General features: G+C 41.7%; 1 protein-coding gene across 5 annotated transcripts in view; it reads left to right on the top strand.

Moving 5' to 3' along the window:
- Nucleotides 1-7,525: 7,525 nt before the first annotated feature.
- The window catches only part of SH2D4B (SH2 domain containing 4B), a 277,198-nt gene continuing 264,687 nt past the window's right edge, over nt 7,526-20,036 (top strand). For 3 of the 5 annotated variants that reach the window (XM_088463106.1, XM_088463101.1, XM_088463105.1), the window contains exons 1-2: nt 7,526-7,626; nt 9,370-9,482. Coding sequence is in view for 1 of the 5 variants with exons in the window: in XM_088463103.1 (XP_088319229.1) it covers nt 7,530-7,626 (97 nt within the window). In the remaining 4 variants the exon portion in view is untranslated. The remainder of the gene's footprint in view (nt 7,627-9,369; nt 9,483-20,036) is intronic. The other 2 variants (XM_088463103.1, XM_088463102.1) reach the window with 1 other exon arrangement.

Genomic DNA, 20,036 nt, shown 5'->3' with positions numbered 1-20,036 from the left:
GCGTTCCCAAGGGAACGCCTCCCATCAGAAGCCGGCCCACTGACATCACTAGTGATGTCAGTGGGAGTGATTTTGGCTCTGATAGAGCCAAAATCACTCCGGGCCTTGCGGTTGAAAACCTCAACCACAGGCTCCGGCTCGCAGTTTCGATGGTCGCAATGGTCAAGACCATTGCGGCCATCAAACTGCACGCTCGTATAGGCTGTGGGTGGTGACCCACAGCTATACGAGCATCCAGGAGGACGCTCCATAATTATGGAGGGTGGCCCTCATTCAGAGCGTGCGCTCTGCTCAGAGCTTACGGCTCTGAATGAGGGCCTTTGTCTCTTCCTCAAAGCCTGACCGTGTCATACACACAGAGGAAACAGAGCAGGCTTTCCTTAATCTTAAGGATAGTCTGACAAAAGCACCTGCATTGGGAATACCTGACTATGAAAAACCTTTTGATTTGTATTGTATGGAAGCCGATGGTTGTACAGCAGGAGTCCTCACACAAAAACATGGTGATGAAAGTAGGCCCGTAGCATACTACAGTGCCCAATTGGACACTGTGGCAAGATCACTCCCAACGTGTTTAAGAAGTGTAGCAGCAATGGGTCTATTGGTGAGTAAAAGTGAGGACATAGTATTGGGCCATGATATGATTGTCCATACTCCCCATGCTGTATCTGCTCTGCTGAACCCTGCCCAAACCACACACGTTTCTTCAGCTAGGTTTACCAAATGGGAACTAGCTCTAATAGCACCTGAAAACATCACTGTTAAATGATGCAATACCCTTAACCCAGCAACGTATTTACCATATGTACAACGTGATGTACAAAGGGTGGAAGGAGACGAGTTGCTGGCGGGAAGTGAGTTCAGTGGACATAGTGATGCACATGATTGTATGGAATATCTAAACCAAACCTTTACTGCAAGACCTGACATACGTGACACACCTTTAGAGAATGTGGATGTGACATTTTACACGGACGGGAGTTGTCATAGACAAACAGACACAGGTGAATTATGTACAGGTTATGCTGTTGTAAATGACACAGACATCATAGAAGCTGAACCCCTTGGTCCTCCTCACTCATCTCAGGTCGCGGAGTTAGTAGCACTATAAAGAGCATGTGAATTGGCAGCAGGCAAATCTGCTAACATTTGCACTGACTCTAGATATGTGTTCGGAGTGGTACACTATTTTGGAGCTCTATGGCATCTGAGAAATTTTATGACAGCAGCAGGCACACCAGTTGCACATTCCAGACACATAAAACAATTACTAAAAGCAATTCAACTGCCCAAAATGGTGGCAGTTATTAAGTGTAAAGCCCATACATGTGAGGATGATCCAGTGTCACTGGGCAACAACAGAGTAGACGAAGCTGCAAAATGGGCAGCAGGGTTAAAAATGAATATACCAACGGAACAAATTATGTCTTTTCAAACAATTGATATGCTGAAATTAATTGAGATGCAAACTTTGTGTTCAATACAGGAAAAGTCAGTCTGGAAGTCCAAAGCATGTGGGCAAGAGTTCTCTGGACTCTGGAGAGACGGACAAAGTAAGCCAGTAGCTCCCAAGGCAACCTACCCCAGCCTAGCTGAAGCAGCGCATGGTCTGACTCACTTGGGACAGCAGGGTATGTGCAAATTGGTGAGAACATACTGGTGCGCACCTGGGTTTTCTTCTCAAGCGGAAAAGAGAGCAATGTCCTGTCTAACCTGCTTGAGGAAAAACATTGGGAAAATGATCCCTACCGAACCATCCCACATTCCACCAACTGATGGACCTTTCCAGGTAATACAAATTGATTTCATCCAATTACCACCTTGCAGGAATCTTAAGTATGTATTAGTGTGCACTGACATGTTTTCCAACTGGGTTGAGGCATACCCAGTGGCAACTAATACTGCTGCGTTTACTGCCAAGAAAATTTTACACGAGTTTGTATGCAGGTACGGTATCCCTAAAATTATCGAGAGTGATAGGGGTACTCATTTCACAGGTGATGTTTTTCAAAATATGTGTAAACTGATGGGTATTAATAGCCGACTTCACACCCCCTACCGACCGCAAGCCAGCGCCAAGGTAGAGAGGATGAACGGGACTATTAAAAATAAGTTAAGTAAAATCATGGCAGAAACTGGAATAGGATGGCCAGAAGCATTGCCTTTGGTCCTACATAGCATAAGGACTACTCCTAGACCCCCTCTAAATCTGTCCCCCTTTGAAATACTGTTTGGTAGACAACCTCATTTGATTATAAGTCCACAGGAAGACTTGAAGGGTAACAACGAGGTAACTGTAAGGTATCTTATATCAATAAGTAAACAGTTAAAACAGCAACAGCAGAAACTGAAATTGTTGTCACATGATATGCCTGAAACTAACTGTCATGATGTTTAACCCGGAGAATATGTTATGATCAGAAATTTCTTACGTTCAGGTTGTTTTACTGATTGTTGGGAGGGTCCATATCAGGTGTTGCTGACGAGTATCACATCTTTGAAGGTGGCCGAAAGAGATACCTGGGTCCATTCCACTCACTGCAAAAATGTCAACCAACCAGTGGAGAAACAAGGTGGAGACAAGGCTGATAACGTGGACATGTCGATCGTGAGCTTGTTTTGGGAGGATTAAAAGGTTATAGTGAGATACCTGAGCTAAAGGAAATTTGCAGGTCCTTGTTGCGGAGATGGACTGGTCTGCTGTGTTCATTTTCATATTCTCTTCCAGAGTTTCCATCATCCTGGTTTGCTCAGGGATATCTGGTTTCTGTGACGGGGGACCGATAGAGGAGATGGGAGCTGATGGCAGTGCGGATGGAGTGGAGTCAAGAGGAGGAGTGCTATGCCAATCAGGGGAGTGTCTGACCAATCTTAGTACTGTAATTGTTAAGAGATCTGCTATTCCGGATACTCGGGGATGGTGTGGAGGTTTATCATCTGAGGATTCCTGTATTTTTGAGCTTTGTGTTTCCCTAGTTGATGAAAAATTTATTCAACAGTGCCAGCCTAAATATAACCTTTACTGGGGTGGGTATTCTTTAGAGGATTATCATAGCATGGTAGGCAAAGTTATAAATCAGACTGATTGTTGGGTGTGCTGACACGTGCCACAGGGACAGCATAATGTAGGGTTGGTGCCATTTCCGCTGAATATTATGGAAATTTTAAAATTACAAAAAGGGAAATTGTTGGATGGAAAATTCCTTATCATCCGAACTGCCTCATTTCAAACTCCATCAATTCCAAGTAGATAGATCACTTTTGTGTTTAAACGCCACCAACCCCAATAAACCAGGGAGTTGGGAAGTGACGGGGAATAACCAGACGATGACCATCTCACTGAGAGCTGATAATGAGCCTATGAATTATGATCTGTTACGCTCAATTAGATCTAATGGGAGACACTTTAGGTATCGGTATACAATCAGTTCCACCAAAGAAATGATTGGTAAGGTACCAGACGGATATTGTGCTAAGATAATACAACCAGAAACTTGCATGTATGAGATGGAAGAACCTGATATAGGATTATTTGCAAGGGAAATGTGTTTAATGATAATGATGCATACCATTCCTTATGTTCTCCCTGATGATGTATATTTTATATGTGGAAGGAAAGCATATCAGTGGCTCTCCCCGAGTTCCGAAGGTTTGTGTTACCTAGGAAGAGTAGTCCCAGAAGTTATGACCCTCACACATGATGAAATGCTTGGTATTCATAAAAACACACCATCACCATATCTTCATACGCAGTATCAACACAGAGGCAAAATAAATATGATACCTGGTGATGTGCATAAAGCCACTCAGTTAATTAGTTTGACAACTGGCTTTCAAGTTTTAGTAGCACTGGATCCCACCAGGATCGCTCGGGGTACACTAAATTTTAGATATATCCAAAATCTTGCAAAATTGATAGATAATATCACAGAGATGTATGATGACACCTTCAGGTATACAGGTAGGGAATTACAAGCGTACAAGAAAGAACTGGTGCAACACAGACTAGTATTAAATTAATCAACAGCTGTCACTGGGGGGTACTGCATAACTTTGGCCACCCAATTTGGAGTTAAGTTTTGCACTTATGTCACGAATGATACCAGCGACCCCAAGGAGGAGGTAGACCGGAAGATGGATGAAATTCTGCAGCTAAAATGGGAATTTCGGAAGAACCATAATGCTTCAGTGGCTGAAGTAGAGGAGAAAGTAGAGGAATGGGTTTCATGGTTGAACCCAGTGAAATGGTTCTCAGGTCTAGGAGAGGGTCCAGAAAATGATCGCAAGCATAGGTAAACTCCTGATCCTCATACTGGTTGTCATCATAATAATTGGCATATGTGTCAGGTGTGTTACTACTGTATTAAAGTGTGGAAGATGTAAAAATAAGGTAAACCGGAAGAACAAAATTATGATGGTGGTCAGTAATGAGAATATGAATACTGAGGTAAATATAGAGCTGCATTACAACCCTCAACTAGGAAATACCATTATTTATATATATTATAATATATATATATAATATAATATTATAATATATTATATTTAGACATGCACAAAATGTATTATTAAAATCTTATTTAAAAACACTTCAAATAATGTAAGTTCCTAATCCCCCTCAAGACTTCCTTTATAGGATTGGTGCATCCCCACATCTCTCCCATGATCTTCCAAGATCCGTGGTGTGCATATAATGGTAGTTTTATGTCCCCTCCTAGAGACACATTATTGATGGATTAAGAACCACCTTGTGCCATCTCATAATATAACATTAAATAATATGTCAAAATGTAAGCCTAAAAATTAATTTTAAGACCAGTGTATGATAGCATGTTGGTTGCTATCAATGGGTGAACTGTCAAAGCTGGATAATTGGCTGAGACAGAATCAGTTTTAAAATTAGATCGGAGTGACACAATCTTGCGAATGGCGACAAGACTCCATCTTAGAAATAGGTCACACAGCACCATTTTGTCAAAACCACATAGTACACAAAACACAACACTAAATTGCTAATAAATAGCACGGCCATCTTTTTAACAATCTTCCCCAAACACATACCGACAGTGTTTAACATACATAAAAATGACTTTCCAACACATTAAGATCACCACGAACTTAAATTATGAACAGTGCAAAATAGTAGCAAATTAGTGGTGTTTTCAATGCATTCACATTAACACATACACACGATGTTAAACAGTGCACAATGCAAAATAGCTAATTATTAGCACGTTCAGCTTTTTAACGATCCCCACACAACCAATACCGACTTAGGCCCTCATTCAGAGCCGGACGTTTTTGTGTGAGGACTCCTGCTGTACAACCATCGGCTTCCATACAATACAAATCAAAAGGTTTTTCATAGTCAGGTATTCCCAATGCAGGTGCTTTTGTCAGACTATCCTTAAGATTAAGGAAAGCCTGCTCTGTTTCCTCTGTGTGTATGACACGGTCAGGCTTTGAGGAAGAGACAAAGGCCCTCATTCAGAGCCGTACGCTCTGAGCAGAGCGCACGCTCTGAATGAGGGCCGTCCTCCATAATTATGGAGCGTCCTCCTGGACGCTCGTATAGCTGTGGGTCACCACCCACAGCCTATACGAGCGTGCAGGTTGATGGCCACGATGGTCTTGACCATCGCGACCATCGCCACTGTGAGCCGGAGCCTGCGGTTGAGTTGCGGTGGAGCTCCCTCCGTCGTGCGCATGCGCAGTGCACACCATCGACCCACTTGCGAGCGGACAACCGCTTGCGAGTGGGTCTGAATCAGGCCCTTAGTCCCATACACTCAGAGATACCTTTCCAGCTTAGTGCTGCTCGCTAAGTACCCCACAGACCCCCAGACGCACAACGCTATTTAGTGTCGTTCTCCCCTTGCATACATACACTTAAAGCAATAGTTCCGTAGCGCAAAGGGTTATTATTACATGATTCATTCACAATGCCAGCGTGTAAAGAAATTACTGTTTTCTGCAACTAAGGTTTAGTACATGATAAGCAAACTGTATTTGGTGTGGTACTGATCTACTCTGTCTCTACAGCTTTCCGGTGTCATCGGTGAGAAGATCGCAACATGCATTCTCAACTTCTGGACTGTAGAAAGTTAAAACACTAAAATGTACTTTGTGATGTTAGCAGACTAGATTTGCATGCGGCGGGGAAAAGCATACAAAGGGAGGTTGGAGACCGTTTGTATCCATTTGAAATTGTCCAATAAACGATCCTGTAACCAAGACAACTTTAAGAAAAACCAATGGAATCACGCCAAACTTATCTATTGTATTCCCAATCCCTGCAATGGTATAAATGTACGTACAGACTTCAATCTGGAGTCTTCTTGCTGATGCTGTTGACGGAGGTTTCTTGCTTATGCCGGTAACTGGTTCCAGGGCGCGTGCGTATGTATGACTGTACCTTGGGTCTGTATAATTTCTTTGCGCTAAATTGTCTTTAGATCACAGCATGTAACCGACTGTTTTTATGTTGAATTTTATACTTTGTGCATTGGAAACACATTTCAATGTCTGAAGGTTTTTATTTTACTGTATGACTGCGTACGCAATTAGAGTCAACTTAGAAGTTATAGGCAGGAGCATATAAAGGTTTAGAAGGTATAGGCAGGATTGTACAGAGGTTAAAAGTCAGTATCGTTATAGCATATATTTTTTATAAAGATACTGTTGTGATATTTGTCTAGATGAAGGGGGCACCCTCCTATCAGATATCACATATATATCTATTATTTCTAATCAATGATTATTCTCATGAACATATGAGACAATATTATTAGCTATATAGTGCCCAAATTCACCCTTTTGTTATTTTTTAGACACTATTGATAAGTAATAATCACCGTCAGATTATTGCATGATCACCATGATATTATTTATATACTTAAAGTTGGTCTGTGATGTGATTTATCAACTAGATGCCAGATTGAGGAAAAATGATTCAGTGTTACATAATTAGTATATTTTAGCCTCTACTCTCCATTCCTGAATAATATATTATTTTGGCTTTAATTTCAAAAATTCTCAATATATACACGTATATGGAATCGTTAGCCTCAAATAGTTATGGGTAGTTTGTATACACTCTCTCCCAATAATTCCTTAATAATACATATATCCTTACAACTGTTGTCTGCAGGATCTTCAATATATATATATATATATATATATATATATATAAATTAGGTAGTTGGCCTCAGATGATTATGGATGGCACCTAGATTATTTTGTTTCAACATGTTTCAGTCTGACTGCAAATGGTACATGTGAGTATTTTGAAACAAATTATTTAACGTATTAGGTTGAATTACAATCTCATTTTAATTTCAATCATGAAGCACACATGGCGGGCGTTCCGACGCGTGATTTTTCAAGGCAAGCCAATTGTATCCACTGCCCAAATCTATATTCATATATGCAGACCAATCAGGTCATGTCTCCTGGTCATGTGAATGACTGAGGGCCAATCAGGTGTTTGTTTACAATCTCATTGTGAGCTCCGTGTCTCATCCAGTGAGATGCGCAGTCTCTGGGATCACAGACGGAGAATGTTCTCCTTCCAGGCAATTAGGTTGCAGTCATTCATGACTACACATCTGCATCAGTGTAACCAAGGTATGTATTACAATGATATGGATCGAAGGTAGGGGGTGTATTCCAACAATTTTAACTGGGCATCTCTGTCTCTCAGTAATTCCATAAATAAGTCTTCTCTTAATAGAATTGAGTAATGTTGTCCATATTAGCTTACACCTGGCTTCAGATAATATCCAAAAGTGTAGATGTATCTTTTTGCTTATTAATTTAAAAAATATACAATAGGAAACATATGTGGAGCGCTTGGAGTTTACAGACATATAAGATATTTATTCTCTACTTAAAATGAGGCATTCAATATTTTAATAATTCCTCCTTGAGATTGTAAACACCTGATTGGCCTCGGTCGTCACGTGACCGGGAGGCACGACCTGAATCTGCATATAGTTTGGGGCAGTGGATACAATGTGCTTGCCTTGAAAAAGCACACAGCAAAACACGCTTCGCACGCACGCCGTGTGTGCTTCATGTTTGAAATGAATATGATGTTGTAATTCAACCTAAAAAGTGAAATCATTTAACCACACTGTAGGACCTGTTTTGAGACAGGATGCTGCAGTGTGAGAGATCTCGTGTTTTGTAGTGCACTGAACCAGCCGTGGCTGGCAACATTGTTTCAAAATATGCACGTGTACGTGTAACATTCCAATTGCAGTCAGACTGAAACATGTTGAAATAATAGGATTTAGGTACCATCCATTACCATCTGGGGCTAACTACCTAATATATATATATATATATATATATATATATATATATATATATATATATATATAATATGTGTGTGTGTTGAAGATCCTGCAAACAGCAGCTATAAAGATATATATTATTATGGAATTATTGGGAGAGAGTGTACACAAACTGCCCATAACTATATGAGGCTAACAGTTCCATTTATTTGTATAGCTTGACAATTTCGGAGATTAAAGCCAAAATAATATATTATTAAGGAATAGAGAGGAGAGGCTGTGCATGAATAAAATATATTAATTATGTAACACTGAATCCTGTTTCCTCAATCTGGCACCTGGTTGATAAATCACATCACAGATCAACTTTATGTGTATAAGTATCAACCAAAGGTGAACATGTACTAATCTGATGGTGATTATTAAACACATTTTGGGATAACTTATGGATGTAATGATTCATAGATACAAGAAAAAATACAGATCAATAGTGTCTAAAAAATAACAAAAGGGTGAACTTTGGCTCTATATAACTAATAATAATATCTCAAATGTTCATGAGAATAACCATTGATTAGAAATAATAGATACATAAGCGATATTATCAGATAGGAGGGTGCCCCCTTCACCTAGTCAACTATTATAACAGTATCTTCATCAATAATATATGCTATATATGAACTGGAGGAAAACCAATCCTCCTCATTGCTATCCCCCTTTCTTACAATTCTTCTGGGTCACTAAATTCAGAGCTCTATAAAAGAACAAATTGGTTCTAATATTGTACGAGTGTATTTCACCTTATAATAAAAGACAAAATAAATAAGAAAGACACACGGTGAGGATTCACTTTGATTTTATTACACTTTTTCACAGTAATTCATTACACAATCACTATTTAATTTTTAACCTTTATTTCGCTGAACATTGTTCCATAGGAACATCTTTTAATGTATACCTAATAAAGATCTTTAACTCTTTATATAAATAGAATAGACTTTTGTGCATCATAAAAACAGATAAACCCTTTCTTTTTTCTCCTATGTAACTTGGTTATCCAAAATGTCATCAGGTGGCAGCTGAATTGCACCACAACGTTTGGGAGTGCTGCTGTTCAGAGGGTCCTGGCTGTAACTGGAAACACAACTCTTGGTTATCTCAGTCGCTGGAAATAGATCCACAATGGTAGTCAATCTTCAAACTCTTGAGTAATCTCGGCTCTAAATCTGATAATTTCTATATTAGCCAACAGTCACTTGTGTCTTAATTTGGGTTCAATTGTAAGAGAGCAACACCTTTGTAATATTGAGTGACCTATTAAAATATAGAGAATGTCCAATGCTGTAATAATCTCTAGCTTGAGCTATAATCATAATTTCAGCTCCTGATGGCTAGCAGTTGGCAAGCACTATGGACCTCATTCAGAGGCGGTCGCACGGAGCGATTGGTTTTAGTCAGCGATGTTTTTTTCAACTGCGCATGCATGTACATGGCAGTGCGCATGCGCAAGCCTGTCTTTTCCGACCGCAATCCTCTTGCTCGTTAGTAACTACGAGGTTGTAACTGAGATTGACATTTCGTGCCGTTTGTGGGTGGTTACAGGGGAAGGTGCTTGTGAACGGGGGTGTGGTGGTGCAGACACAGGAGTGGTTGACCTTAAAAAGGGCATTTTAAGGGTGTGCATATATTACTGAGCGAGTCATCACACATGTCATCTCGTTGCAATAATGATGCTACTGCTCGTAGTGCTAAAGGTAGCCCAGGGTCTACCTTTAGCATTGCGAGTGCAGGCTATGGTTTCTGCCTCAACCGATGTTTGTAGGCAATTAACAGTGTAAGAGGTGTTAATCATGCTGACTTAGGTTGCCGCCTGCGACCGACTCTGAATTAGGCCGTAGAGATAGGAGGTGTGCTTTCATTGTTGTGGGTGTTTCTGCGCTTACGATGTGCGTTGCGACTGAGCACTCAATTTGCATATTCTCGATCACTTTGGGTGCTACCGATCGCTCCCCAGTGACCGCCTCTGAATGAGGTCCAATGTCCCTCAAATGCAGCACAAAGGCATGGGAAAGCAGTACCTGCAACATTAGAAATTTGCTGTGTAGTAATCAATCTAACAAATTCTTTCCCTGTATATAAGCACACTAGCTAAATGTACCTTGTTTTACCTAGATAGACCTTAGATATTTACTGTTTCTATTTGCATCTTACCACTCCAGTAACACATTAATCCTTCACCTCTATAGGAATGTATCACTGCTATAGTATGATATTACCCTCCCTCACCTGTGAACTAACACACTCCACTCCCTCATTATCCTTGCTCACCTCTGTAGTAACACATTTCACTTCCATGCCCATGATGTAATGCAATCAACATTCCCCTCCCTTACCTGTGTAGAAATGCAATCCCTCCCTCACACTTGTAGTATCTTATTCCCCTCCCTCACCTCTGGAGTAACACATTACCCCCGCTCACCACTGTTGTAACACATTCCCCTCACTGGCCCCATAATAACACATTTGACATTCCCCTCTCTCACCTGTGTAGTAACACATTCCCCAACCTCAACTGTGTAGTAACACATTCCCCTCCCTCACCTCTGCAGTAAAACATTCTCTTTCCTCAATATTCAATTAGGGGAGCCACACCAACTGCCAGTGATGTTTTGGCAGCACTTGGGGTGACAGTTGGTTTTTGAATATTGAACTGTGCTGTAGCCACAATGAATCAGTCAGTCAGGACAGTAAAAATATTTGCATTATTTGCAGGCTTTAGGTAGTTGTCTTATTGGGCAGCCAGCTTATTAATGTGTGCTTTATATTCACATATTCCTGTTAGCAGTCATATATAGGAGCTGATGGAGATGAATACGTGGAGAATCATACAGATCCCTATTTTTTTTAAGATGGAGGGACCTTTTTTTAACAATGTTCCTTGTTGTGCTATGGGATAGACCACAATGGCCCGTCCACAAAAATTTTATGCCTGAGAATCATGATGTCTGAGATGCCTGAGATTATGTGTGGTCCAATACATATAGGTGGAAATATTTTAAGCTTTACAGTAGCATTTTGTAGGAGAAATGCATTCTTAAGTGTTCATTGCCAAATATAAAACAAATCTTGGAATACACAAAGTTTAACAGTCCTGATGTCCCATCACCCTATTAATTAACTGAAAACATAAGTTAAATCAAACCAAGTAGTATTTTAGAAATACATTTTAATTGTTTTATTTTTTGGAAGGAGGTAGTCCTTTAGTATTAGAATTTGGACTTTTACATAATGTTTCACTTTTGCTAATTCAGTACACCATTTTGGATTTTTCCACCACTCTAAACACTTGACTGCATAGGTGCACTTCTAGTCAGCTGAGGCTTCTCCAGTGTCTATTAAGTGCACATCATACTGTAAATTACAGTAGATGCTGTGTTCTGTAGGCTAGGTGGTTTCTCTGGGGGTATGGTACTAGGGTAGACCAGCCCATATAGATATACCCTCAAGGCATGGATGTATCTGTAATAGGTGTAGGGTGTGCAATCCACACATGCCCTTGGGTCCAAGGGGGTCCCCACCTGCACCCGCACCCATGGTCTATACTTACCTCTCCATTGGAGGGTGCAGAAAACACCAGGAAAATGGTGCCTTTCTCCCAGATTTCTGCACATGGCCAGTAGAGAAATCACTGTGAAAATGGAACTGGTGCCACTATCCCAGAGATCTGCACACATGCAGTATACACTGGCACAGTGCCTGAGTCTACTCTGTGCATGCACCATCAAGAGAGGGGTGGCGCACATGGAGATGGCATATGGGCCCCCTCCTCTCTTCAACTGTGTCTGCCACAAGGGTCACAGTGGATTCAGTAAAGGGTAGTTTAAAAATAAAGGGCATATTTATTATCAATTTTTATTCCTGATTAGTTATCTTATGCCAACAATAACAAAATTCAGTATTAGAAGACTATACCATTACTCACATGCAGGGACAGGGTTTCCAATAGGAGCTCGTCCCTGCAATGTGTTCGAAGTAAAGTGATCAGTAATGCGAACTTTACTGGTTTGGTGGGCTAGCCATATTACTGTGCATACATGGTCAAGCTGCCATTGCGGGGAAAGTATCAGTAAGTAAATTGTGCTGATAGTAGCTCATAGGCTACAATGGCTGAAGTCATCTCAAGATGGTGTTAGCTACCAGGTCCAAGTTAAGGAATGCTTTGCATTTTGGAGCTTTGGTAAATTCACATTTTAGTAGACCCCATAGAAGTCTATGGTGGCTGCTTTTTATTTGCTATTGAAAAATTCAGGGACCTCCCTAGATACATTCTGGGGATTCTTAATATATGACACAGTAAGTCAACATTTACTATATCTAAAAACAAGGCATAGTGTATAACAAATATACATTTGAAGTGTGTGCAAAAACATTGTGTGACAAAAATACTGGAAAGGTTGTCAAGTGGAGATGTATTTGCCCTAGGTTTTTAGTTTGTCTGCTAGACAGAAGCTGATTATGAGCATTGATTGCCAGACCACCTGTGAGATGCTGGAAAGGGGTGTGTCAGTCTCTTTAGTTAGTCTCTCACTGCCCATGGAACACGTTGGAGGCCTGTTGAGAGACACTGTGATTACTGAATGTAAGTGCTGTGCTAGAGTTCTGTTTTGTGAGAAGGGTGTTGGGGCCTTTCACTCAGAGAGGGATTCATTTTGTTTAGTAAGAGTGGACAGGTCAGAATTTACTTTTATGTTTTGTTAACTTTTGAGCTGCTAAGATTAATTAGTTTTGGATACTTGTACTAAGGCCCAGGACTGGTGGACTACTACTTGCCTGACAAGTGCAACTGTTTACCTCAGGAGACAGCACCCTTACCCTGATCTTGCCACAATTGTTTCTTAAATGCTTGTAGTTCATAGATGTTAAGTATTTTTTTTCTACATGTTTTTACAGTTCAGTGTAGTAGAGTACATATCTATGGATTTCAATTGTACTGACCAGAGGTGAATTTACCGCTAGGCAATGCAGGCGTATGCTTGGGGTCGCTGACAAGGATGTATAAGTGAGCAGGGCAGAGGACATTTTCTTGCTGCCAGGCTCCAGCAGGCTGGATAGAACGGATCTTAGCCCCACCCCCATGCATCAATTCGATAGCCCACTCTCTGTCTACTGTAGTGTCTCCTCCTCTCCTGCACTGTGTGCACGTGAGAGAGGGGGAGTGAGGAGCCGATAACACAGACAGGAAGACAGAGAGGTGCACCCGCACACTGCGGAATAAAAGGTGAGGTTACTGCCTGCCAGTCCTGCCTTTTGTCGAAGCAGGATGATTGGCTGAGACAGAATCTGTTCAAATCAAAATCTGCACAATGCCATTTTGCGAATGGCAACAAGACGCCATTTTGCGAATGGCCGCCCAATGCCATTTTAGCGAATCTCACACAATGAGTACATACGGCGATGTTATTATTTAGCATCGTGCGACTACTATGCAATAGAACACTATTAAAAGTCCTCATTTTATAAATACATACATTTACTAAAACATATTATATGAACAATCCTGCAAAACACTTACCACAAACACGTAGATGCACAGCGCTAACTAGCATCTTTTCTTAATATCCCTACACTTACACATTGTGCACTTACATAGAAAGGTTCCCTAGCATTAAGGTTAATATTCAAGGTTATATTCATTATTAATTATGTTATGAATTCACTGTATTTAAGATCTAAGGTTTAGTACATGATAAGCAGACCGTGTTTTCTGCTATTCTGAACCACAGTTTATTTGCAGACTTCCGGTTCCATCAGCAAGGAAATCGCAACATGCTTCTGTGAATTATGGATCATAGAGAGATAGGCATTGAAATGTACTCTGTAATATAGTGTTTATTAGCCAGTTTATACTTGTTCTTCGGTGGGAAAATGGACACAAAGAGCTGTTGGAGGCTGAACTATTACAATACAAACTGACCTATGAACTGCATCGTAACAGAAGAACCAGGGAGAAGAACCAATGGGATTATGCCAACTTGCTCTATTGCATTGCTTATCTCTGTAAGGGTACATAAGCAAAGCACTCTGAATCTGATAGTTAGTCATCATTTTCTTTCTATTGACGGAGGCTTCACCTTTGATGCCGGAAATCTGGATCCAGAGCGCATGCGTATGTATTCGACTGTACCTAGTGATTGTATAATTTGTTTGCACTACTTGAATTTAGATCACAGCATGTAACTATATGCTTTTTGGTGAATAATATCTTTTTATATTTTGCAACCACAATCAAAGTCTGGAAAGTAATTATTTCTTGTGCGACTAATAACACTAAATAGCGACATTTAGGGTGTATAGATCATTAGGTATTCATAGTAGGGGGCTCGTAGAGTGAGATCACGCTGCCAATTTACACAGTAACACATGTTTATCAATCTCTCAGCAAAGGGTGGAGGCGTCATACGCAGGAAAGAACGCATTGTGCCTTCGAAAACCTGCTACAACTTAATGCTGAGAGACCGCTATCCGTTATTGTGTGAGTTCAAGGAGTGCCTTTTAGAATCCATGGACAATACTAAAAACAAAGTTGCAGATGCACTATGTGATCATTACTGTATACATATAAATTTATAATATAGAATTTAAGAGGTAGTTTGCATATCAATGGCCACTGATACGGGCCTGCCCACCACCGTCAAGGTCACCTCATTGAGCAGGTACCTAACACTCTGGGGTTCACATCTGGGATGCAGAGCACCCAAAAAGTCAGCTCAGCCAAAGACCTCCCCAGGGCATCACTCGAAAAAAAGGGTGACAGTGAAGTGTTAAAGTATCAGGTGTGTAAAGTAATTGTGAAGTCACCCTTTTTTTCGAGTGATGCCCTGGGGAGGTCTTTGGCTGAGCTGACTTTTGGGGTGCTCTGCGTCCCAGATGTGAACCCCAGAGTGTTAGGGACCTGCTCAATGAGGTGACCTTGACGCTGGTGGGCAGGCCCGTATCAGTGGCCATTGATATGCAAACTACCTCTGAAATTCTATATTATAAATTTATATGTATACAGTAATGATCGCATAGTGCATCTGCAACTCTGTTTTTTGTATATGCCACTTTGAAATCTCAGCATGATAGCACCTTTCATTTCTATTAGGGTGTGCAGTCTAGAGCCCCTCCTTAGAATCCATGGACAAGGAAGAAAAAAGTTTGTTTTCCTTCATTGATAAAGGTTAGTGTTAAAAGGGGAAGTCGCACAATAGCGTACGCATATTTCCTGTATTGCTGCCACGTGTTCAACGGTCATTGTATGCATAGTGTGATTGCTTGTTAAAACCTCTAAATTTTACTGCCATATTAAGGGATAAAGGTTTTTATTTTCTGTGCAGAAAAGGTGTGTGATTGCAAGGTGGAGGCTATTGTCTGTTAAGCCTAAGTGTAAGTGTAGGTTACTGTCTGTTAATCCTCAGTGTAAACTCGGTAGGTGCCCGACGGGGCAGTAAAAACTACTGGGCCAGTGTACAAAGCAGGTACATTGTGGTTTAGGTTATCGAGAAACTAAGGGGTTTCTTGGTCTGGCATCCATTAATCGCAAAGTCCATTGATCAGTTAGGTTCTTTGGGCAATGCGATCGGACCGCATGTTTATATAAATGATGATTGTGAAGTGGGTGTCGCGGGAGTGAAACTGCTGGCATGGTTAGGGGTTATTGGAACTTCTACATGCTACCAGTGGGGGTAAACTCAAAGTAGGAAGCTAGTGGTGAAGCTTGGAGTTAAATTCACCACAAGTAAAATAATTTGCTAGGCAGATACTTTACTCCTCATGTATACACACGGATCATAACGTAGCGGTGAAGTGGGGTATAGCGGGAAGGAGCGAGCGGCTGAAGCTTGGTTTAATATGGCTACAAGTAGAAAAATTTACAATAGGTGGTTAGTCTGCTCCTCGTTGTGCAAGCCGACTGTAAAGCTAGGCGGGTTTGCTGTGTATAACGGGAGGGAGGGAGTGAACGTAGCTCTTTGAAAATCGTTCACCAATCGAAATTCTCTAGAAATTGCTAAGCATTTTCCCAGATGGGTGCGAGGCAATCTCTAGTAATGGTCAATGATGTGCTGCAGATGGAAGGGCAATTAGGATTGGCCAGGTATGTTATGTTTAAAAAGTATGGTGCATACACTACAGCGTATTGCGACATATTGGTCAAAATGACCAAGAAATGTAAAACACCTTTTCCTAAGATTGGTAGCTTTGATGCGGAGGTTCTGAACAATCTCAGAGACAGTATATGTTTAGTGAAGTCTCTGAAGAAAAGGGTAAAGTTTAACAATTGCTTGAAGTCGTGGCAGCACGAGGGGGATATGGGGCTTAGCGGTGTGCACGTGATGCAAACTAGTGTCTCGTGCACGATGCAAGGGAGCGTGCACACAAATAGCGTTGCGTACGCACCGCGAAATAGCACTCACAGCAAGGTAGCATTGCAGAAGGTAGTGTCAGTAGTTCACTCGCACCACCACCACCCTATACAGATGCGGGTGAAGGTACAGTTGATCTAAAAACTCATAAAAATGTAACAAGTAATTTGTACCCTCTTCTAAGTAACTGTAAAGAACATGTTTATGATGCAGATGATGAACCTATTGTGATGTCCGTTCTTTCCCATGTTGCACAAATGTTAAATGTACCACCACAGCAAGTACAGGTAGCTGCCCCGCTAGTACCAGAAATGGAGATAGCCCCAGCAGTACAGGAAGTATTAACACCCGCTTTAACAGTAGCGGAGATTACTAATACCATACATAGTAGCAGTAGGCTGAACCCTCAACTAGGTAATCAGGCCAAAGGTAGCATTATGGCAGGCATCCATCCCATCCGGACAATAACTGTTCCCAATGGGAATCCGGACGCGCATGGTGTAGTGGCCACAAGGAATGTAGCGATGCATTGTCTATGGACAAGAGCAGAACTACGTTCTATAATGACAGATTTCCCCGAACCCAGGCAAGAACTAGCAAAGTGCCAGAGATTTGTAAAGGATTTAGGTAACGCTCATGAGCCAACCAATAAAGATTGGCGAGTGGTATTACGGGCATGTCTTCCACACATGAAAAAGTTTATCATGGCTTGTGTATTGGATGGAGATAGTCCCATAACCAATACAGGTAATCAGGACAATATAACCCACATTGTCAGCCAATTGGCTGTATTTTTCCCATTAATTGTTAACTGGAGTAAAATCTTCAAGATTAAGCAGAAAGAGAGTGTCTGCAGATTATTTTACCAGAGCACTGCAGACTATTACCCAATACACAGGTATAGAGGATATAAAAGACAACACCCATCACAGGGAAATGACAATCACAGTGCTTATGGATGGTCTTAAGGACACCCTAAAAGCCAGGGTTCAAACCTCATTCCTGGGTGGAGAGGAGTTACAGTAGACACACTCAGGGAATCTACAATTGAACATGATAAAAACATATTTAGGAATAGAGAAATGCAGAGCAAGAAACTAATGGTTGTTAGTATCCAAGCTCTGGAAGGAATGCAAATAATACTGCAGCACTCTTACCATACTCAGCCACAATATACCCATCCCACCCAACCTCCAAACCCCTATCCCTATACACAACCACAGTCTTTCCTCATTCCCCAATCCACACAACAACAACCTTTTACAACTATGAAGGTGTTATAGATGTAACCAGGAGGGCCACATAAGTAAGTTCTGTAAGGCTAGGAAATGGGAAATGCCAAACCAGGGAACACCGACATACCCACAAAAGGGGCACCCACAACAGACAGGACAATTACAGCCATCACCTGCTCATGTCGCAGCAGTGAATGCTTTGCTGGAAGAAGATAGTCAGCTCTAGGAGTCAGGTCACACCTGTAGTCTACAGTCAGTCAGGTTAACTGGTGATGTTAGAGAAGAACCTGTAATGTTAATTGATGTAGCTGGTACTAAACATTCTTTTCTTGTAGATACAGGGGTGACCAGATCACTGATAAAATCTCCATCTAATTTACAGGTGAGCAGCGAAACAGTACCAGCAATGTGTGTAACGGGTAAAGTGCAACATTATTCTTTAACCAAATCTGCAGAGGTTACTATTGGTCCATTGCATACCAATCAGCTGCCCTTCCTAACCTACTGGGAAGGGATTTGTTAGGTAAAATGGGATGTGTCATTTATTGTACCCCTGATGGCATATTTCTGGATATCCCAGAGAGAGTTGCGCACGAGGTGAGGGATATACTAGACACTCCCCAAAGGTTAATGTTTCACTCTACTGTTTCAGATAAAAATTAATCTTAAGTAGAACAAATGTTATCTCAGATACCGGGGTCCCTCTGGACCAAAGATGGACAGGACACTGGATTGATGGCAAATGTAGCTCCCATAATGGTAAATCTAAAAAGCAGAAGGTAAGCTCCTAAAATTCCCCAGTACCCATTAAAACAGGAGGTAGAGATAGGGGTTTATCCCATAATTGAGCCGTTATTACAACAGGGAATTTTAGTCCGTACAACAAGTGTAGCTAACAGTCCCATCTTTCCTGTGAAGAAGAGTGGTGGGAGGGGTTATAGGCTAGTACAGGAACTTAGAGGGGTTAATAAGGTAGTAGAAAGCCAATTCCCTTTAGTGCCAAATCCAGCTGTTATTCTCATGCAGATCCCACCAAAAGCAACCCATTTTACTGTAATTGACCTCTGTTCTGCTTTCTTCTCTGTCCCTCTTCACCCTGACTGTCAGTACCTATTTGCATTTACATATAGGGGTGTACAATACACATGGACACGATTGCCCCAGGGCTTCATAGACAGCCCCAGTATCTTCTCCCAAGCCTTACATGACTGTTTACAATCTTGTCAACCTGCCAATGAATCTGTACTAATATAATATGCAGATGACTTGTTGTGTTCTGATTCATTTATGTCATGTTTAAATGATACTAAACTAATGTTGCTTCATCTCTTGCAAACAGGACACAAGGTTGCTAAGGACAAACTACAGCCATGCCAGTCCAGGGTTAAATACTTGGGACAATGCCTAACACAGTGGTTACAACATCTGACCACTGACAGGATCCAGGCTATACAGACCATGACACTGCTGCAGAACCAACAGCAAATCCATACCTTCTTGGAAATGTGTGGATACTGCAGAATGTGGATCCCAGGTTTTTCTATTTTGGATTTACCATTACAGGACTTAGGGCCTGATTCAGACCCACTCGTGAGCGGCTATCCGCTCGCAAGTGGGTCGATGGTGTGCACTGCGCATGCGCACGATGGAGGGAGCTCCATCGTGCGCATGCGCGAGATGCGACGAGCGAAGGACTTAACTTCGCTCGTTGTGTCTGATCAAAGGGGGCGTGCTGTCGATGTTGATTGACAGCATGCCCCCTTTGGTGGGCGTGCCGGGGGCGTGCCTCCAAGACGGGGGCGTTCCCAAGGGAACGCCTACCGTCAGAAGCCGGCCCACTGACATCACTAGTGATGTCAGTGGGAGTGATTTTGGCTCTGATAGAGCCAAAATCACTCCGGGCCTTGCGGTTGAGAAACTCAACCACAGGCTCCCGGCTCGCAGTGGCGATGACCATCGCGGCCATCAACCTGCATGCTCGCATAGGCTGTGGATGGTGACCCACAGCTATACGAGCGTCCAGGAGGATGCTCCATAATTATGGAGGACGGCCCTCATTCAGAGCGTGCGCTCTGCTCAGAGCGTCCGGCTCTGAATGAGGG

Source organism: Taudactylus pleione, unplaced genomic scaffold, assembly GCF_031769625.1.
Source record: "Taudactylus pleione unplaced genomic scaffold, aTauple2 ptg001314l, whole genome shotgun sequence".
NCBI classification, from domain to species: Eukaryota; Metazoa; Chordata; class Amphibia; order Anura; family Myobatrachidae; genus Taudactylus; species Taudactylus pleione.
The sequence above is the reverse complement of the archived record's forward strand: the minus strand, read 5'-3'. Positions and strand labels throughout refer to the sequence as shown.